The sequence below is a fragment of the Condylura cristata genome, unplaced genomic scaffold (genome assembly GCF_000260355.1).
Source record: "Condylura cristata isolate star-nosed mole 26May11 unplaced genomic scaffold, ConCri1.0 scaffold00011, whole genome shotgun sequence".
NCBI classification, from domain to species: Eukaryota; Metazoa; Chordata; class Mammalia; order Eulipotyphla; family Talpidae; genus Condylura; species Condylura cristata.
In genome coordinates this window covers 3,645,114-3,667,219 of record NW_004567112.1, presented here as the reverse complement: position 1 = coordinate 3,667,219, position 22,106 = coordinate 3,645,114, and the positions used below count along the sequence as shown (strand labels likewise).

The 22,106-nt window shown below is 50.8% G+C and overlaps 1 protein-coding gene across 2 annotated transcripts in view; it reads left to right on the top strand.

The window, feature by feature from the left end:
• Positions 1–22,106, top strand: part of ACADSB (acyl-CoA dehydrogenase, short/branched chain) — a 30,631-nt gene that overhangs the window by 282 nt on the left and 8,243 nt on the right. For both annotated transcript variants that reach the window (XM_012723847.1, XM_012723846.1), the window contains exons 2-7: positions 13,888–14,047; positions 14,565–14,665; positions 16,958–17,164; positions 17,672–17,842; positions 18,525–18,650; positions 20,263–20,355. In XM_012723847.1, coding sequence (XP_012579301.1) covers positions 13,888–14,047; positions 14,565–14,665; positions 16,958–17,164; positions 17,672–17,842; positions 18,525–18,650; positions 20,263–20,355 — 858 coding nt within the window. The remainder of the gene's footprint in view (positions 1–13,887; positions 14,048–14,564; positions 14,666–16,957; positions 17,165–17,671; positions 17,843–18,524; positions 18,651–20,262; positions 20,356–22,106) is intronic.

The window sequence follows — 22,106 nt, the reverse complement described above, 5'->3', positions numbered from 1 at the left end:
CCCTCCCGCCGCGGCCGCCGGTCGGCCTCAGCGCCTGCCCCGGACTGACCGCGACCCCCGCCGGCCTCCGCTTCCATGAGGAGGGCCGGGAGTGGGGGCTGAGCATCGGCCCGGGAGCCGCTTTGGCGGAGCGAGCACCTGGCGCCGAGTCGGAAGCCCGCAGCTGCAGCACGTCCCCTACAGGCCTTCGGGCCTGGGAAGCCCGCGTTCGGGAGCGTGGGGCGTTTGCACCTGTCACCTTTCCGACGCAGCCTTTCCCCCAGGGCTGCATTTCGCCTCCCTCGCCTGGTAAAATAAAGGCAGCCCCTTTGCCGACGCGATCTCCCTCCCACTGCCCTACTGCCAAGTTAGGAAGAGTCCTGGAGTTGGTGGGCCGCGAGAGCAGCAGGAGAGTTCCCTCCGCCCCTCATCTCCCGGGAGCCCTGTCCGGGAGCCCGGTCCGTCCAGCTTCCCGGGCCTGACCTGAGCCTGCTTCTCAGAAATAGTCCCCTACTGTACCCGCGTTTTGCTCTCCGCGCGCATAAGACCAAGTGTTGATTTTTCAGCAACCTTTGTGCAGCGTTGTGGTTACATTTCACTCTTGCTCTCTTTCCGACCTTCCTCCGGGCTTGTAGAACCCTCACACAGTTGGATACTGTCCAGCTTGTCAATAAGCTTCACTAGAAATGTCCTCTTTGTTGCCTTTTTATGTTTCCGTATATCTACTTTAATGAATCAAAGGCTCTTGGACGGCTGCTTGAGTATTATGTCTGGAGGCAGAACTCTATCTCATTAGAGATCATTAAACAGACTGTTTTATAGGCTTGGGTATTAAGAGGCTTAGTAAAGTCATGTTAGCATATTGTCACAGAGAAATTGTTATTTTTTATAGTTACTATTTAATACTGGTTTATAATTGTTGGTTAATAGTTGAGCCAAGTAAACTCCCTGAGTTTCACCATTTCGCTCTTTAGCATTAGAACCAACTTGTATTTATTTACTACATGCTGGTTGATAAGTATGTTCTTGGCTTTCTGCCAGGGTCCTCTCATTTAATTCTCATACCCATTCTAATAGTTTCGTTTTTCAGCTGCAAAGGGTGACACTGGAAAGTGTCAGAAAGTGATCAAATTGGTCTTGGGTGACTAATCTCTTTGGGTCTTAGTTTCCTGATCTGTAGAAGCAAGAGAATAACAGTATGGACTTCAGAGGATTGTTGTGGAAATGACAGGACTCACATGTACATGTGAGGCACTGAAAATAGTGCCTGGCATAAAGGTGGCTGTCATTAAGTGTGAGCTCTTATTACGGCCCCTTAAGAGGCATGGAATGCTGTGGCCACTGAAGACCCTTGACACCTGTGTGAGAAGTCAATCTTCTAGATGAGGTTGGAGCTATATCCAACCTCATCTGTTGAGAACTAGGGCAAGTCCTAAGGGGTCCACAGCCCGTGGTTCAGAGGAGGGAATGATGACAGGGACTTTGAGGGGAGAGACAAAGTTTTTGGCAGCTGGGTTTAGGTTTTGGAGGGGAAAAGGGAATAATAGGTAGGGGAAAGAATGCCAGCCCTTAAGGAATTTTGGAATTTATCCTTTGGGGAGCTGTTAGTTGAACCTTGGAGAGACGTAATCAGAACCTTGACATGCCTAAGTTGCTGTGATGGTAGGTGGCAGGGAGTTGGAGAAATACAAGATACAACTAATATTAGTCCCGGCTCAAAGATGAGTGGAGAGGCAGGATTTAGCAAGAGTGGCCATGCTCATGGCAGCTTTTACATGCTCTTCTTCTGACCTATAAAGCAGGCAACAGTGACTCCATTTCCCAGAGAAGAAACTAGAAGGCCATCTTCAATATTTGCTCATCATAGAACTATCAGGTTACAGCACAGGCGTGCATCCCACATCGCCTGCCTGTCAGAAGTTCTCTTCTGTTCCCGCAGCTGGATTAGAACTAACTCATCTGTTTTGTTTGAGCAGCTGCTTGTGGGGATTAACCTTTTAGTCAACCTGTGGTTTCAAAGCGCTTGAGGCAGCTTTGGAGGTTTCCAACAAACCATTCATTAAAAAAGCTATCCTTGATATGACTCCTTTTCTGCTAGTCTTAAAGGCCTGTCAGTTGTTGTGACTGGCAGCTAGGCATAAATGATCTCTCAGCTTTTTGCAGTTCAGCAAAGTCAGCAGTCTTTTTTTAATCTAATGTATAGAGCTTGGTAGGTAAATTGTTCATCAGTGAGTCAGGCTGCTGGAGTTTGAATCATCTCTACCACCTCTTCCCACAGTCCCTGATACCAGCCCTTTGGTTCACCTGGACACAGCACTTAGACATGATTACACATCAGTATAGAAATGGTGGTGTCTGTGGCAAATGCAGATATACCTTAGTTCCCCCCCACCCCAGGTGCCAGGTAGACTAAGGGACCATGAAGCTCTTCAGCAGCCATGATCTTCAGGATCCTCGCACACCCAGGATCCTTGCACACTCACTGGCTTTGGCTCCCTTGTCTTGATTCCAAGTGCCACCAGGGTTCCTCAGTTTCAGCACTAGATTTTTAAGACCTGATACTAATTTATTGTGGGAGCTGTCCTGTGCATTGTAAGATATTTGGCACAACTGAGTTATGACAACCAGAAGTGCCTCCAGATTTTGCCAAATGTTCTCAGGGGGCAGACTTGCACCCCTGATTGAGAAGCTGGTGTAGACTCATGCTCCATGAGTGGTAGGAAAGGTGACTTCTCCCTGCCTCAGTAGGAAACGCTCTCTAACCAAGTTTATTGACTGTAGAGATTGACCTTCCAGTTTCCAGCAGGAACCACTGAGATCCTGAGGTGCTGTTTACCAACGAGGCAAACAGGATCAAATAGTCCAGTTAGCAGAAGGGACTTGAAAGCTCGAACATCATTTAGACGGCTTCAGAAGTTCCCCTGCGGTGAAAGAGGCCCTTGCTGAGGGTTAGAAAGAAGGCTTGAGAAGGAAGAAATGTAAGAAATGACCTTGAACTGTAAGAAAGGACTCCACACTTTCTAAACGTGTGGCTTTGTGAGTGGCCAAGATGGAGGCATCTGGGGGAAACATGGTTTGAGGAACCAACAGCAAATGATTCATTCTGGTTTAGACCTTTGAAAGTATCTGTAAAACTTAGACCTAAAAGAGTTTGAGGGATAGGGCAGTCACAGGTGAGAGCTGTATCTGGCCGGAAGTGGATCTGGAAACTGGAAATTGACAGAATTATCAGAGCTAGGGATATAGATGCTAACCAAAGTCACCAGCCAGGCAAAGCAAGTGGACAGTGAGTGTGGGACTTTGGACAATCCTAATATGTGGCTTTCTACCCGTTACGTGGTATTGCTTTATTCGAATTGGCACTCCAGCAGGAAAGGCGATTTAAATCCTGCCTTTCAGCAAAAGTGGAAACCAACTTTGTGCCACATGTAATACACAACCCAGGGAGAACAGAGGCTGCGTGCTCTGAGAAGGTGAGACAAGGCAGAGCGAGTAACCAGGCCCAGTGTCAGAGGAAACTAGGAATGCACAGAGGGGGAATGTGTGAAATGTAACTTAAATCTTTGAAAAAAAGTAAGTTAATGGCTCAATGGGTTAGGGTGCAGCACTGCAAGTGAGTCGCAGCTACTTCAGCATGAGTTCGATCCCTGCCCTGGAGGTGACCCACATGACGCAGCAGGCCTCTCCTGTCTCCCTGCTGCTCCCCTCAGCAGTGAATTCAACAGATCCACCTACTCTGCTCCCCACTCGGTTTCTGGTGAATCCTCCTCACCTTCTGCACCTCTGGCCTGTACCTCAGTTCTGTATGCATAAATAGATACTTTTCAAAAAAATTTTTTAAAAAGTAAGTTCATTCACAGTCCTATTTTTTAAGATTTCTTTGGAAATATCAAAAACCAGAGGGACTTCTGATTTTGATTTTGATAAATCTTTTTCTTTTGATAAAGAGAATCATACTCATTTTGATAAAGAGAATCATACTCATTCGGCCAAGGTCACACAGGAGACAAGCAGGTTTCCTTTACGCTGTTGCCCTGACACTGTACCCGTCTTGGCTTATTTAGGCCTGTCCTGAGGCACTCTCCATTATTTTTCTAAAAAGTGGAAGTATTGCAATGATCTACTAGACACTGGAATGAAGAGTAGAAGGAAAAGGTGGTATTTCAAGTAGTTTTGGAGAACACCTGGAACAGAAGTCACTGATTATGGTGAGAACAAGCAGAGGTTAGAGAGATTCTGGTGGAGAAGTTTTGGGTGGGGGATGTAAAAGCTGAAAGAGCATCAACTTAAAATCTAAAACGAGATACGTATTCAGATTTTAAATGACTGCCCTGGATTTAGTCGGTAAAATGTCTGGCTGGAGGTAGACTGGGAATTCCTGAGCTAAAGGAAGAAGACAATGCACATTGCATAGTTTACTAAGGAATATAATATTGCCGAAGGATAAAACAGCATTCACGAGCAAATCCTCACTGGCCCCCACCCCTTCTCTCACGTGGCGTGATGAAACCTGGCTGCTGTGGCAAGACATAGCCTCCACCTACCACAGAGGCTAAGGTGGGGGAAGAATGTGGCCGGTGTGCTGCCAGTAACTGGCTGGTTACATAATCCGGCCAGATCCACGCCAATTTCAAATTGTGTGCTAAATAATATCCTGCAAAATGACTTGTGTGCCGCACTGGTCCCTCATGAAAACAGCGTCTGTGTTGACTTGGCGGATTAACCTGAAGCAGTTACAGCAGTAAGTGTCATTAGGCTTGGCGCACTTGGCCTTGTATTTCTTGTCCAGACGTGGCAGGGTCACCTCCCCTCTGCTGCTGGAGCTTGTTGGAAAACCAACCGATACGTCTTAAACAACTGCTAAAATTTATTTGGCATAAGTGGGGCATTTACATATTCATTACATTCTTACAAGTAGTTGACGAAATCCTCAAAAGCCATATCAATTCTTGTCATTTTAAAGTGTTAACATTTGGTTCCTCCAACTTTAAAGTTTTTGTTTTAGTATGATTTTTAAAAGTTAAGCTTTTTTACTTTCAATAGATAATTACAGATTCTCCTGCAGTGGTAAGAATAATACAAAGATTCTACTTATTCTCTATTGAGTTTATTTTTAAAGATATTTATTTATTGTGTAGAAAAACTGGGATGTAGGCCAGAAGTGCTGTGGGTGGAAGGATTCACCAGAGACAGTAGAGAGCAGAACAGATGGTCCATCGAAAAACACTGCTGTGGGGAGACAGGAGAGGTCTGCTGCGCCATGCAGGTCAGCTCCCTGGCTGGGGATCGAACACAGGCTGCAGCCACGATAGTGCTGAGACTCAACTCTGGGCCACCAGGGAGGCTCTCTCTGTTGAATGTGAGTCTCATGCCACAAAACTGTTATGTCACAACCCGGAAGTTGATACAGTGCTACGATCTTACAGGAGCGCTGGCCCTGACCGCGAGGCAGCCGATCTTGCCAGAAGAACAGTGGGCAAAAATCTGAGGAGGGTAAATTCTACCTTGGATCCTATCTGAGAGAGGTAATTAAGGATGGAAAAGAGAGAAAAGGCAAGGAAATAATCCCATAGTTAAAATCTTTTTATGAAGTTGGTTAAAGCTGAAATATACAATTTAAAACCCATTTGAACTGCAATGTATTACTTTAAATATCCACTGAAAAAAACATTTTGACAATGCTTGTCCATCGGGTACCAGGAGGGGTCAATGGTAGCCTCGTTTCCCAGAAGTTACTGCTGTTAGATAAAGGAAGGTCAGGGAAGACTTCTACTGCTGTTGAATCTCCAGTGTCGTCACTTAAATAGGCTGGCTGAGAACTCGGGCCGAGTTCTCAACTCAACAATTATTGACTTTCTAATCTTGTTTTTCTCTTCTGGGGCCAGTGACAGCCTCGCTGGCCCGCTGTTCCGAGTTATCAACTGGAGAAATGTCCTGTTAGGCCGTGAGGAAGTCTGACTGCGCTTGGTCTCTTGAAGAACCACGGTCCTTGTGGCCACAGCAGGGTGTTTCTTGGCTGTAGGGGGATTTACAGGCTTTGCACTGACCCTGCGCTGGTGTGACGGCCTGGCCCAGAGTTTCTGCATTAAAGCGGGTGAATGTCGTGGCGCTGGCCTGCAAGCCCTCCCACCCGCAGCGGGTCCCCTGAGGCGGGCTTGTGGCAGCTGCGAACACCTGCCCGCTGCTGCGTCTCTGCCCAGTGCAGACGGCTGTGGCGTGTCCATGGTGCTCACTCAGCCCGTCACCGGCAGAGGAGTGCAGACTGGCCTGGCAGCAGGAGCAAGAAACTCGATTTTGCCTCAGCCCAATTTGCCTCTAAAAATGTGTCGCCTTTCGAGGGTCAGGGCCCTGTGGGTAGTCAGTGATGGTGATGAGATTATGGGGTCACGGCTAACCGTGTGCTCTCAAGCTGGCCCTCCTCCCCCCGAGCCAATGTTTCAGTGCCCTTGTATGTCCTTCCTAAGTAAATGGACTCTGGGAGCTCAGTCACCCTGAGCTCAGGTGAGGGGGGCCCTGGGGGTAGGAGGCAGGACAGTTCAACTTGCCACTCCTGCTTTTTTGCAGAGTTGGATTGGCAACCTCCGGGGAACCGCCCTCTCATTCCACAGCCCTTTCTGGGAACTGCAGACCAGTTGGGTCCTGTAGCTTGCTGATTTACATACTTGTGGGAACGCTGCTGGCTTGCTTTACATAGTGTTCTAACTATGAATGTTTATAGAACCTGGTTATCTGTTTGGAACAAAATAAAAAATTTAAAGCCACAAAACAGGTTAGAGGCTAGAAGCGCAGGAAGCACGATACTGACCTGAGGGAGTGGGCTGCCTCCAGAGCTGTTAGGAAGCTGAGCGCCTCTCCAGGGTGCTGCGCACACCCCTCAGGCTGCAGCCAGCGCCTCCTGAGCAGAGGCTTCCGGGAGGCTGCACTCGCATCCCAGCTGGTGCTGACACCTCTCTTGCTCTGAGCTTCCCCATGTGATCTGGGTCTGTAGCAAAGAATGGCAACCCCTAATGTAAATCTCAGCCCTGCTCGTTTCCAAGACACTAGTAGAGTCTTTGGTGAACGTTCCCAGAAGAAGCCAGTTTCTCCAGTCTAATTGTGTGTGACTGTATTTGGTACTTGGGTTCTCTGGAAATCCAGTCAGAGCCGTGTGGTGTGATGCCGAGCGCGGTGTCTGAAACCTCCATCCAGCAGCCGAGTCGGCATTGGCGACCCAAAGCCCATGTGTAATCCAGGCCATTGTACATGGAAAAAGTCTCATTAAAATTTTTATTATTGAACATTTTTAACAGACAAGGAAGCACAGGAAATAACAACCGACACATTCACACATAATCCACTTCAGCAGGTTTTGCTGCTGCCGCTACCTACGTGAACCCCCGTCTGTCAGGTTAGCAGTGCTGCCAGTGGTGGAGCTTCTCTGGCCTTTCCGTGGGGACCTCACTGTGATGGCAGAAGTGGGGCAGTAGGTCAGGCATGGCTGCTGGCCAGCGCAGGCAGGCGCCCGGGGCCGCACCCCGCAGCGCGCCTCTTGAGCTTGCCTTTGGTGCAGGAGCCCAGGTGTGTGAGGCGGCTGCCTGCTTTCCGCTTTCTCCCCAGCTGCTGAAGGCGGAGGCCGCTTCTCGAGTCCTGTTTGTCCTCGCAACTGCCACTCACCTTCGCAGTGCGTCGCGGCGTCACTACAAGTCAGGTCCTCACCAGAGAGCTTGTGTTTCTATTTAAGAAACAATTCCGACACCTGCCCTGCACACCCACAGGGTCCCTCACAGCCCGGTTGCTGCTCTGTGCTCCCTGCATCTGTGTGTATCCGTAAGAAGATACAGTGTCACTGGGTGTTTTCAGAATGCACATAAAGGCTATTGTCCTGAACAAATCCTTTTGCAAATTGCTGTTTTTACTCGATGTTACATTTTCAAGATTTATCTGCACGGATACCTAATTCACGTGAACTGCTGTGAAATAGCCTGTTGAAGCAACATACCACGGTTTATGTGCCCCTTTGTGGACAGACGATGGGTTTGCAGTTTGCCACAGTTAGAAACATCCCTGCCTGCTTGGCATGTATATACTCGAGTGCAGGAGCCGGAGGGAACGGCTGGACCTCAGGACATGTCTTCATCTCAAGAAAGCAATGCCCCAGTTTGTACAGTCTGTCACACAGAATAAAAGCTGCCTCCACAATTCACCTAAGGAGAATTATCCCTGGTGTCTGGTAAATGCGGGAAGGCAGGCTTACGAAGAGTCTGTGCGGGACTCTGCAGCGGAAGTGACATCAGCTGCCGCAGACACACTGCACAGAAACCTGTCTCGGAGGCTGGGTCGGTCGCGTGTGCAGTCTGCGTGCAGCAGCGTCCAAGTGGGCGACGCGCCCTGCGTGGCCAGTGGGAAGGGAATTTGCGGTCAAGCAACTCAGGACCAAAGACAGTAGAGATGGGCGTGGGTCAGCGGGTGGAGGATAACCTAAGGAAGCTGGGTCTGAAGCAGGGGGTTCTTGCAAAGGCAAGGGATCTGTACAAGGCAAACCAAAGTGTTCTGATGCCAGAGGTTTTTGCTGCAACTGCACTAAGATAGCCGTGAACAGAGGCCATGGTCACGGTCAGGACCTGGTTTGAAGCGGACTCAGAGCCTGCGTCCGGTTTGGTCCTAGAGAGAATCTCTGTCAAACTTCCCGAAGGTCAGGCAGGGGTTGGGAGAGAAATGAGAGAAGGAGAAGAAAGATTGGGCAGGAAAGAATGGGAGTGTTTGGAGAGAATGTTTGGAATGAGCAGGGTCTGCGCACTGGACTGCAGGTGCCGAGGGAGGGGCAGCCAGGGAGGTGTCTGGTGAGCCAGGAGGGGTGAGGGGGTGAGCTAGCAAACCAGGCAACTCTGATTAGGTCTGGCGGTGTAGGGGAGGAGAGAGAAAGACCTAGAGAGGGCTGCTTGGCTCCCGGGGTTAAACCCGAGTAGAGAGAAATGGGAAGACAGGGACAGCCAAGGAGAGAGGGGAGAGAGCCAGAGAAGTAGAGTGTCTGGCCTTTCTTAAGAGAAGGGACATGGTCTGGTGGTCGAAGGCGCACCCGCATGCCCCCAGGGACACACCAAGAGACAGTCATGGAGCCAGCAGGTTTGCAAGGCAGGACGCTGCCACTAAGTGAACAGTCCTCTACTGGATATTTAGTGATAATCCACAAGCACGACTGACTGTGTGATAGTGGCCAGGAGACATGGGGCCCAGGGGAGCCGTATCCAGGGGAGACAGAGGGCCGTCAGCTTTAATGGGGAACATGAGAGGACATGCGGCCTAGTGTGCAGGGAGTAGCATCCCGTGCAGGTGCTTGTGTCCTTTTCAGGCTGGACTCTGACCACACAGTCAGCCAGCGACTCCCTCCGCGTCCCCTGGCGCCGTGATGTCAGCCGCGGCCCAGGGCGGTCGTGCAGGAGCGCCTCATCCAAGCCTTTCACACATACGTAGGTGCACGGAGAGGCCTGGCACGCAGGCGCAGAGGCCCCAGGTGGAAGACATGGGAACCAGATGGGAGCAGATGGAGGGTGATGGGTGGGCTTGGTGGTAAGAAGTCAAGGTCATTCGCTTTTGCTAGTAACTTCCTTATTTTCTCCGGTACAAGGAGAGGCTATGAACTGGCAATGAGGGGTGCGGCTTTGAGGTTCTGGAATAATCACTTCAGAGAATGGGAAAGAGCCTACGTTGAAGTTGGTGGGTTTATCGCCCATATATGGATGAGGCCGTGTGTGTGTGCGTGTGCACCCGCACTGGTGTGGCTGACTGCGAAGCCCTCTGCTACAGGCTCAGCCAAGGCAGGTGGTCGGATTGCCTGGGATTCGAGTTTAGTGGGAATTGCAATGCAGGGAGGTGGCCAGGAAGAGGTGACTTCCAGGGGGAGCATAAGGGAGTTTGGGGGGTGATTGAAGGGTGCTACTGGTGATAGGTACACGAGTCTGCGTTTGCCAAAATCTTTAAGACTGTGCACCAAAAAATGAATCTTACTGTAAGTAGAAAAATAAAATCTAACCAGGATGTCAGGGGAAGATGGAATGCAAACTATGGCGAGTGAATCTAACCATGTTACAAATTACAAAGTTATGATCGATAATAAAACATATTCTGGTCGGTCACACTTCCTGGCTCACAGCTCCCCTGACACATGTAGTTCCCTGAGGGTAACAGTAGTGGCAACACCTTTATAATACTTGGTCTCTGGTTCTCAGTTCCTGAAATCAGAGCTGTAGAGGTGAATAGATGCCTCGTCGTCCATAGCAAACCCGTTCGTAACCACATTTGAATGAAGTGACCTGGAGAGCACTAGCAGCTGGGGCTGGCTGCCTGGGGAGCCAGCCACTGGATTAGCACAGGGCCCTTTGGGGCCCCCCAGCCTCCTGGAGAGGGAGGGGCTGAGGTTGAGCCAGTGGCCAGCGAGTTCTCCGCAGAGCCCCAGGTCCCAGGCCCTGGAGATTCAGGGCGGGGGTGTGTGTGCTGAGTGGGTGCTTCCCCCTCCCTGGCCTGTCCAGTTCCTCCGGCTGGCTGTGCCTGGGTGACTTACCAGTGAAAGATAACTTACTCCTACCAGGACGTAAAATGTGGGCCCAGAACTGCTTCTACCACATCAACCCACTTTCACACAGGAGCAGGTCCTGGGAGAGAGAGACTGTTTCCGCGGGGGCTTCTAACCTGTGCTAAACCCATCTGGAAGATGCCAGGCTGTTTTTGGAAAAGCACTTTTCCTCCAGGGATGCTGCCCCTAGAGCAAACCATTAAGGTGAGAACTGCTTTCTGAGTGGCAGCGTCATGTTCAAGTAGCTCCGAAGGAGAACTGCGCTCAGAATTTCCTGACCTTCTGAACTGGGGCTGCAGTCTTCTCCGCAAGCAGGCATGGATGAGGTTGAGATGCTGGGGTGTGAAAGCCCCATCTCAGAAGTACCTGAATGCCAGTGGCTTCTTGGTGAACTGACAGAATTAAGAGCGCTAAATCCACAAAAATGCAGATAGACCATTCCAAACCCCTGCTCAGCTTGCTTTGATACCGTCTAAAACCAGAAGCCACCTTAGAACTCTATTCCAAGTACAAGCTTGGGAACTTAAAACTTCCGGAACTGTGACAATCTCACCCATTAAAAACTAGATGGACAAGATAAGATATTTGTTCAGGATCTGTGTGCAAATAATCAAATTGTGACATCAGGTTCCCCAGTTCCAAAGCCCGGCACCCTGTCACATGATGTGCCAGAGACTCTCAGTGGTTCACAGGGATAGGTCCTTACGCTGCCTTCCTCCGTGTCCCAGCTGACAGCGAGAATCAATACTCATTCACCTTCATTGGAGAAGCCAGAGAAATGGCTGGGCTGTCACGCTGCAGGGTTCATGGAAACCTCTTGCTGCTCTTCAGAGTCTAGACCAAGGCGGCAACGTTACTGTCCCCAGCACTCATCCAGTGCTATGCAAGTTGTAGTGCTCCCCACCAGGCAGGACCCAGAATTCTCTTACCACGGCAGTCCATGCAGTAAGCTCCCGTTCTCGAAAGAGAAAGTCTGCTGCTCCGAGTGTGCTTGGGTTGCAGAAGATGCTTCTGCCCCAAAAGACGGCTCACCCGGAACTAAACCATCAAGGCATTTCCTTGGGCGTGCAGGGTATTATCTTGGCTCCAGATTCTTCTCTGATTGCGATGCCCACGTAGGCACCTACAAGGAACTCAGATCCCGAGCCCATACCCAAGACAAGATAATCATGAGTAAGACTTCAGCCACCTAAAATTAGCCTTGCAGCGAACTCCAGCCCTGCAGCAGCTATGCTGATCATGAGCGTGACAGCCAGGCTCCAGAAACTAGCTTAGTGAGGGAGGAAAACAGCATGTTGCCTGCTAGAATTGTATTAGACCAGCGCACACCCGACTGCTTGGTAGCAGTAGCGCAGCAGTTAAATTGGTGCCGCGACTTACACCTGCCGGAGAGTCCGCTCGCCTCGCCTCGGCAGCAGCATTTTCCAGCAGGTGGGTTCTCCGCGAGACCTCGGCCCTTCACCGTCTCAACTCCGCTCTGGGGCCTGCCGCCTCTGCCGGCTGATGGGAGCGGTCGCCTTAACTGTGGAGCGTGGTGTCGGCTGCTGACTCCTCACAGTGGCTTGTGGGACATACCACGTAACACCCACATGGGAACGCTCATGGGGGTCCTCTGGGGAAATACCAAGCAGGATGTGCTGTTACTGGTGGCTCTTTTGCTAAGGCTCTTGTAAGTACTGGTGTGGCTTCCGCGTCTTGTGGGCTGGACGGGAAAGGTGTGTACCGAGCAGATACCTCTGCTGTGCCCGGATCAGCACCTCTGTTACTGAGGACTAGAAAGTTAGCAATCGTGCTACTTGGCTAACGCAGGCTGGCACCTCCACGGGAGCCCTCCTGGACGTCTGGGAGCACACCGCGGTTGAGGGGCACTGGGCTTCAGGCGTGCTCTCAGTCTCCTGGTCTCAGGAATTGTTTGCGCCCCTTGCGCCCTGCGTTCTGTTGACGCACTCACATGCACATGTGCCACCGTCGGCGGGCATCAAACGCTTTCGCTGCTCCGGGAGAAGGAAAAACGGGCAGCAACGGATAAACGAGCCAGGCAGCTTTTCCCTGGGGCCTGGCATCGTGACCTGTGCTTTTCACAGTGTGGCAAGAGCAGTCTTACCCCCGTGGTGACAGCGGTGCGGAGCCCAGATTTGCGGCCAGTCTTCCATGTATGACTGGGTGACACGGGAGAATTGTCACATTCATTGACCAGAGGCTGTAAGTTCAGGTGTCTCTGCCACTGCGGCGGCTGTGACGGCAAATCAAAGCCTCCGTTAGTAAATTTGTGCCGGGTGAAAGGCGTAGAGCAGTGTAGAAATTATAGAACTGACCAAATGTTTTGGAATGCATAAAGCAAGCTATATGGGATTACGCAGAAAATGAGTTCATCAAAGTCATAAATATCTTGCCTGTGTTAGAGTAGCCGTGGGCACCAGGGGCTGGCTGCAGTTTGGTGGCTAAGTCAGACGTGTGCGGCAGTAAGGGCGCCGCCAGCATTGCGAGGTGCGCACTGTCGGGCGGCAGTAAAAGGTTTCATTCTGGTGGCCGCGGCCGTGTGCTCGTGGAAGCCACCTGTTGCCTGCAGGCAGAGCGGAGTACCGGTGGCTGAAGACAAAGACGGTTAAACAGTGGTTTCCCCAGGAGGAGGGTTGCTTGTCAGGGTGGACAGCCGCAGGGGGACGCTAGAGAGGATCTGGCTGGTGAGGTACGCAAGGGAAGCAGCTGCGGCCAGTGTTGGGGATCCGGCCTTGGAGGATTCAGCGTTTCGGGGTCAGCGATTTTGCCCGCCCCCCGCCCCCCGCAGCACCAGTCTTCCAGAAGGCTGTTGCTTACTCTGATGAGCATAGCGAGTTTTCCAGCAGCCAGCCTCAGAGGGGAAAAATTAGAGGCTTTGCAAGTAGCTGAACAATGGGAACTGTTCCCAGGTTTGCTGCTGCTACAGCCTGGCCAGGCGGGCGAAGACCCAGGGCCGGGCCCTCACTGAGCTGCGAGTGGCCACTAGTGGGGCCTTGCACCACGGCACCTGCTGTTTTGAGCGTCACTTGTCTGGTGCTGTGCTGGGGCACCCTGTAGGTGCAGCTGTCGCTACCGAAGAAAGCCTTGAAATGGGAGATTCATTTTGGGGAGATGAGCTCTATCTAGAAAGTTCTGTTTCCTTGAAGGTAAACACTGCTTCTCGAAAGCAGCTCATTGCTAGAGGAAGACGTTTAGCTAACAAAGGGATTTGGATTTAGTTCACAAGACACCTTTACAGTGTATCTGGCCAAGTTTCCTGTGGTAATACAAGAGGAAGAAAGGCGATAAAGTCATTCCCAAGAAGTCCACGTTCAACTGCTTCTCTTCCCTGTGTGTGTTCCCTGCTTCCTGTTCTGTAGCTCAGAAGAAGCGTCCCCACATGCCTGTCTTCTTGGCACAGTCCTCCCCGAGTCCTCAGATCTTCCCAGCCAGAAGCTGTCCTCAGCGTAACCAGCAATGGGCTGCCCTGCGCCCCCCTGCAGACCTTCACAGAGGAGGAGCTGATGATACAGAGCACAGGTGAGGGCTGCCGGCGGGGCTCGGGGTAAGTCTCAGCACAGCCACCTCGAAGGCACACGGGGATGGCCTAAGTTCGAGCCCCGGCCGGGGAGCTGACCCATGTGCGCAGCAGAGTCCTCCTGCCCTCCTGCCCCCTCGGCCGTGGACTTCGCCCAGCTGCCTGTTCTGCTCCCTGCTCTGTCTCTGGGGAAGCCTCTCGCCCACAGTACCTCTGGCCTGCACCCTAGTTATTCTAATAAAAGTACATTAATAAATAAATAGTGTCATTAAAAAGGAAGAAAAAAGAAAAAAAGCCCACAGGTGAGTCAGCCCCCAGCTTCACCCCGTATTCCTCCGGGCTGGTTGAGGCCACACTGTGAAATGACGTGATGTGTGACATGGGGGAGAGGGGGCCGGTCATCTCCATTTGCAAATGGAGTTTTTTCACTTTAAATTTTTTTGGGAAAAAAGGAATATTCAAACAACATCGCATCTCCTGCAAAGAGTAGTGACTGATTAGTATCTCTCTTTTCTACAGTTAAAAAATTTGCCCAGGAACAAATTGCTCCTCTGGTTTCCATGATGGATGAAAATTCAAGAATGGAGAAGTCGGTCATCCAAGGCCTGTTTCAGCAGGGGGTAAATGGTGCCCTGCCCCTCCCTTTCACGCCTCCGCACCCCCTGTCTGGCGCGCCCCCGTGTCCGGCGCCCACAGGCTGTCCCTGTGTGGCCTGCAGTGTGGCGAGATGGACTCGCCTTTCCTGCCGGGGCCCTTTCAGCTTGAGGTCCTAGTAAAGATCTCCTTGACCCGTACGTCACAAACACTGGGCTTTATAATGTGAAGCACGCAGTTGCGTCAAAGATCAGAAGCAAGAGCATGTCATTTTTTGAGGCCAGCAATACCCAACTGGGTGCCGAGAGGTACTTGGCATTGTCTGGAGGTGTTCTGGGCTGTCCAAACTGGGGGTGCTACTGACATCTAGTGGATCGAAGCCAGGGTGCTGCTGAACACCCCTCTGTGCGCAGGGCAGCTCCCCACCCCTCCCCACACTCCACTCACAGCACTGAGTAAAGAAACCACCTTTGGTGAGCCTCGCTGGAGGCCAGGTCCCATCTAGTCCCTGCATGGGGAGTCAACTTTGAAGCGGAGGTGACACTGGACACCACATTCCAGCTTGTAAAGTCCCAGGGGCTGCGATGCCTGGACAGTTGAAGGAAGAGCAGGCTGGCGGTGGCCAGGCGGAGGGCGGGCGGTCTCGTCAGGAAGCTCCAGAGAGGATTTACGAAGCGCCTCTCTCCACGGGTGCCAGTGGTGGTTATTTTCTCTTGAATCCTGAGGGGATCCGAGAACCAAGAGCTCCCTGCAGCGCCCTGGCTGACGCATTGTGTTTGCATTTGAAAAATAACTGTTCCGCTTGCCTGGGTGGTTTTCTCTCTTCCTCTGGTAAGGAGACCAGCTCTTTGCCCGCTGGTGCAGTGCTGATGTCCCCTCTTCCTTTCAGCCATGAAGCTTTGGAAAAGCAGGATCTTGTTGGGGCTCCAGTAGCACCCACGGGTGATTTTTCTCAGCTAGATGCCTGCTTTCTTGCTCGCAGAACCTTTTGGCTTCTTGGAGAAGTCCCGGGGACCCGGACTGCTCTGACGAAGCGGTCGCTGTGGACAGGGTCGTCCGGCCTGGCCCATCAATCAGCTGGAGGCAAAGTCACGCCCTGTCCAGGCAGCCTCCTGGCCCAATGTCTAGCCCTGCTGACCCGGGTAGGAGGTGTGGCCAGCACAGGAGAACTGGTAGCCTTTTTAGAGAAGCTGCACCCTTCCTGGATGTCATCGGTGCCACACACCCTAAATCCCATCAGTGCCCTAAACCCCTCAGTTCTGTCCCCCAGAGCTTCACTGCCGGCTCTCACCACTTCAAACCTCCCCCTTTGTGGTTTCATATCAGCTTAGGTGCTGGTCAGCCTCAGACATCACGGTGGCAACCCAGACTGCCACTGGGCGCACTTCCAGAGGCTGGAAGGAAAGCAAGACGCATGGCCCTGAGTTGTCCACAGTGCTAGGGCTGAAGCACACACACACAACTTCTCCTCCTGAGAGGAGGACACTTACGCTGGAGGGACAGGCCGGCCCACGCTGCAGCCTTGGCAGCCTTTGGACCCTCAGCTACGGCTGAGCCCACACCAGCCGGTGCCTGGGCCTCGGCTACGTGCCTGTGGGAGACAGCAGGTGGCTGTCTGCTGGCCACCCGGACTTGCTGAGACAGCCCCAGAGCAACAGGCATTATCTGGGCTGAGAGAGCCAAGTGCAGGAGCCACCATAGAAGAGGGCAGGCCACGTGAAAGCTGCACCTTCCTACTGAGGAGGGTCCTCCAGGTCCCATATTACACTGCAATCAGTGTCGGGGCTGGGTGGGAACCACCCCAAAACAACACGTCTGGTGTTGGCTGGCAATGGCAGTTCTTAGCAATGAGCCACCAGAATGCATTTATATTGCACAAGATACGTTCTCATTATTCCATTGTCCCTCAAAGCACCTTTAACTTTAGACTCCAGAAATAAACAAACCCAGTTCTAGCAGGTCATTACCCCTCCGCCCCAGGTCACAATTCCTTTTCCTACCCCCCACACTCCCAGCATGGACGCCAGCTGTCCTTATGCCCCGCCACAGGTTGAGCAGGTGTACGAGAGGCGTGCCTCTGACGCAGATTCGCCAAGTGGCCGCCGCTTGGCCCTTCCTCCTGTTCAAATAGCTGTCGTTTCTGTAATAGGCTCTTTGGTTGCTTTGGACCGAGCAAAATAGCCACCCCAAAATAAAAGAAAATATGCACAAAAAATTTCAAAATTAAGAACTCACATAGTTAAGATTTTTTGGAACTTATTCTAAGAAATGGCCCATCTAGAAATAGCTCTCTGAGCCTGCGTTCTTGTTTCCTCTAGCTGATGGGTATTGAAATCGACACGAAATACGGAGGCACGGGAGCTTCGTTTTTTTCCTCTGTCCTGGTGATAGAGGAGTTGGCCAAAGTGGACGCCTCTGTGGCCGTGCTCTGTGACATCCAGAACACGATCATCAACACGCTGTTCAAGAAGCACGGCACCCAGGAGCAGAAGGCCGCCATTCTGCCCAAGCTGGCCACGGAGAAGGTGAGCCGAGCCGCGAGCCGGTCTGGTCCCTCCCGAGCCTGGGGCATTTTCAGGAGAAAAGGAGCCGCAATACTGATTGGACTCCCCAGGACCTACACCGAGCAACGTTAGCTCAGCAAGCAATGCCCAGTAAACAGAAGCTTCTGGAAAAATGCATTTGCCACTCGGAAGTTTAAAGAGTAGTCAGCAGACAGTAAGATCGCGTTTCCTTCCCCGCTGTCTTTCTGACAGCTGGGCTGCTGGCTTCCTTGGCGTGGAGGCAGTTACCTCAGTTATCAGCACCGGTGTAACTAAACTTAGCATCGAGGACTTACAGCCTTAACCCTGTCTTAGACAAGCAGTCGCGTCTGTGTTTGGAAAACACGGCTGTTGGAATGCCGTTGCAGCAGGGATAGGCACAGGCTCTGGAAGGGAGCTGAACGTTTAACGGGCCGCTGTTTGACCCAGGTGTTTGTCCCGCAGGGCGCCACCGTCATTAACTTGGAACTGTTTCCCTCCCTCATGTAGCTAGGAAGCTTCTGCCTTTCCGAGGCCGGTGCAGGCAGCGACTCGTTTGCCCTCAAGACCAGAGCTGACAAAAAGGGAGACTATTACGTCATCAACGGGTCCAAGATGTGGATCAGCAGCGCCGAGTATGCGGACCTCTTCCTGGTGATGGCCAACGTGGACCCTGCCGCCGTAAGTGTGCGGACCCGGCCCCCGCCCCTCCCCCACCCCCAGCTCTTCTTTATGCCCCTTTTCCTACCTCCCCTCCTTTTGAGGATTAGCCTTAAATTCTCAGTACTCAGAATGGTAGAAAAATGACGTCTTTCATCCTCTTATTTACTGAATCTCCTAAAATACTGTGGCTTTTAACTACCTAGAAGGCCTGTTAGAATTATTTCTAATTTTAATGACTTGTAGGGAATGAATCTTTCATTTTGTAGAATTTACAGTATTGTACTTAATAATGAAGACTTAAGAACCACTTTACACTTTATTTTTAAGACTATTTTACTCAGCTGGAAATAGAGTAAATACATTTTATCACTTGCCTGTCTTTAATGTGGAATTTAATTGAACTAAGTTTTAGAACTTTAACATAATAAAGAAAATGAAAAATGGAGGTCTTGTGATCTTATAGTAATTTATTTTCATAGCCGTAGTGGTATCTAAAAATGTAAGAAATGACCCAGCTCTTGGTGTGAACTCACGTCTGCCGATGACGCCTGATTGGTAGTGCAGACATGCTGTGAGCCTGAGGTCTTTAGTATTTCTTACTAAAATCCATTTTTAGTTTTCTGTTGACTTTGGAAAACTCTCTGGAAACAAGGGATCTCCTTGATCTAAGTGGAAACAGCATTCTGAATCCTCTTTGTAGGGGTATAAAGGAATTACCTGCTTCATAGTGGACCGTGGTACCGAAGGTCTCCAAGTAGGAAAACCAGAGAACAAAATGGGCATCCGAGCCTCTTCCACCTGCCCGCTGACATTTGAAAATGTCAAGGTGAGTATGTCAGCATTTTGCTCAAAGAAGGCTGGGAGGGCCCTTCCCAGGGGCACAGCGGGTCAGGACGCCGCACTGGAAGAGAGCCGCAGCCACGTCAGTGCCAGTTTGACCCCGCCTGCCCCGTAGCTGACCCACAGGGCGCGGCAGACCTCTCCTGGCCGCCCGCTCAGTGTACTCTGTCCCTCTGCCTGTTCTGCTTCCCACACTGTCCCTGGGGAAGCCTCTCGCAGCCCCTGCACCTCTGGCCTGTACCCCTGTTCTGTATGCAGAAATAAATATATCTTTTCTTAAAAAAAAAAAAGATTTATTTATTCATACAGAACTGGGGTACAGGCCAGAGATGCGGAGGGTGAGAGAATTCACCAGAGACAAAGCGGGGAGCAGAACAGGAAGATCGAGGAAGCACACTGCTGAGGGGAGCAGCGGGCGGGTCAGGAGAGGTCTGCCGCGCCATGTGGATCTCCTCCAGGGCGGGCAGGCGGGGATCCAACTCATGCGGAAGTGGCTTAAGCTTCTTAATGCTGTGCTTTAACCCGCCGTGCCACCAGGGAGGGCCGAAATAAATAAATCTTTAAAAAAAAAAAAGAATGCTAGCAAAGAAGCTTGACGTGGCACTCCAGCTATGCACAAAAGGTGGCAAATACTGAGCTTGTGTAGGAGAGTATTTTGTAAAACCCCAGTGAAGTTCTTAGGTTCTCACCTTAGGCACTAAATATCCATGCATTTCATAGAGTGAGGCCAAGAGTGGAAAAGTGGAAAATTGCTGCCCAGAAGCTGGCCTCCGGAACCATGCCCGTGATGCACCCCACTCACACACTCGTGGACCTTGTAAAAGTCATGTATTGTCAACTTGGTGATCGTGGGCCAAGCAGGGCTTCAGAGAAGGCGGTGTCGCCACAACGCAGGCCACGAGGTGGCGACATTGCACAGGGAGCGTGGAAGCCTCCAGAGGCCCAAGGCTTGTGCTTCAGAACTTTGCTGCAGGGCGGCTGTGGCGGCTTTCCTGCTCCTGTGAACATTTGATCGTGTTGCTTGCAACTGCGCCTGTGCTCACAGCGGTCTCTAGAGAGACGCCCCTTGGCCCCTCCTATCGTCTTGCTGCTCTCCCACCCTGCCCCTTTCCTAACTGCCCGGACTATAAAACTAAGAGTATTTTTCTTGTTTAAAAATTATGAGCCAACTTTGCCTTCTGTTTTCTCTTCCTTTCTCCTCCTCGCTGTTGTGCATGTGTGTACACGCACACCTCACTTGATTGTTACGGAGATGATAATCTTGATGGAAGAAAGCTTTGCTAGTCTTGCCTTAGTGCAATGTAGCAGGTAGGGGGGTTGGACAGGAACTGTGACTGTTATGCTACTGATGAATTGCAGGAGAGGCCTTTTTCTAGATTCATTCATTCATCGCATGTCAGTGCTGAGCCCCATCCCTCTGAGAGCCACGCAGGGCAGACTGGAGGGAAACGGACCTGGCACAGTTTCCTTGGCCTTTCTTCATTGTCTCTGCAGTCCTAGTATTGCACACGTTAGGATAGGTGCGCACCGAACGCCACATAGCCCAAACAAAGCCTGTCGTGTCCGACTGAGAAGTAACTGCATGTTTTCCGTTCCAGGTTCCAGCAGCCAATATCCTGGGGCAGGTCGGACATGGGTACAAGTACGCCATCGGGAGTCTTAACGAAGGCAGAATCGGAATCGCTGCTCAGGTTAGTCGTATTTTAGCATTTGATTGTTCCATGGCCTCAGCCAATTAAAATGTAAAAAGGAAAACAAGGGGGAAAACCGGTGACTAGCCGGCCGGCCACTTTGAACACCAGGGGGCGCCCTTCCCTTGCGGAGGGGAAGGAATGGCTTCCCTGCTGTCCTTAAAATGCCACTTTGCTCCATCATACAATGTCCGGAGAAGCAAACAGTGGCCAAGCGGTGGCCCTTCCTGCTTTGAGAACACCGAAGTATTATGCGATAATTTTCTAAAATACATTGTAAATTAAATCTGGCATTTTTTTCAAACACCCATTTTCCAAGCATGAGTCTGGAAGATATTTTTTAAATTAAGAATAAATACCACGATGTCAGAGTCTGTAATCCCAAGACAGTGAAAGAATTGTTCAGTGTTTTGCATGTAAAAATCACACCGTTTTGTGTGAGATACTTGGAAATAAAAGCCAGCGTTAAACAGATATATGAGAGCCGTGAACTCACCAAGTTTGCCTCTTTTTCATAGTGCTGTTGTGGATTAGATACTGTATCATGCTGTAGGATACACTTGTTTCTTTTTAACTAGCGAATATCCACACCAGAAATGATAGCTTTGAGATTTGAAGATGTCGCCTGTTGGCTCTTGCAATAGTTTAATGTGGTTTCACTGTAGATTTATTTCCTTCTACTCTTACTTTGCTAGATTAAGACCTAACGCATGATCCCCACAGGCTAGATGAACTGTTACCAAAAAGAAGCTGCTCATTTGTTCTTCCTGGAGGTTTCCGCGTGAGTCAAGCTGCATTAAAAGCGCGGTGCTGGCTCTCACTGGTGGCAGCCGCAGAGTGACCCCGCTATTCCGCAGTAAAATGCACGGCCTGGCTTTGGTCTGTCGTTGCAGCCAAAGTAAGGACTAAGGTCAGGCGTCACGTGTCGTGGTTATCGTGTTGTGCCCGTGGGTGCCGCCCAGGGAAGAGGGACGTGTACCAGTGAGCTGGAGGCGCAGTCACAGTGCTGCAGTTGGAGAGTGTAGTTTCCGGTATTTGTAGCGAAAACAAATGAGATGGAAAAGCCTGTTGCGATTGACAGCCGATCGATTCAATTTTCATGTCAGCCAGGGTGTTATTAACATGCTGTGAAATTTAGCTGCAAGGTATAGTGACACCATCTTACCTCAGAATTGGAAGAGCAGCGAGTCGCTCCTCGCCTTCATTTGCTTTTTGGATGGTGTTTTATTTCTGCTCTTTAATTTTTAGCATAATATTCCATTCTCCAGAAAGTTCAGGATAAAATGTGAATGAACACTAATGAAATATTGATGTTTGTGGGTATTTTCTCCAAAAGCTTTAACTATTGATTTTTCCCCCTTTCCCTAAAACCTACATAGTCTGACATAATTAGATAGTGATTTACTGGCTGCCTAATATTGAAGTTTAGAAACCGTTTCTAAGCGTGAATCATTCCGTAGACGTGGCGACTGGATGGCATTGAGAGTCGGGCTGTTCGCCCTCCCGGTGCACACGGGACTCTTGGGACCAACTCGTGTCTGTGTCCTAAGGAGGCTTACATGCCGAGCCAGGCCACGCTCACCCTCCTCTCCCGAGGTTTGGATCATTCCCGGCGTCAGGGCTTTGGTTATCAAGTTTTCTAGATGATTCCAGTGGGTAGCCAGGGCTGAACCCCCTGTTCCCTCAGCTCCTCACGTCCTTTCCCCCGAAACACTTTTTTTTTTTTAAAGATTTATTTATTTATTCATACA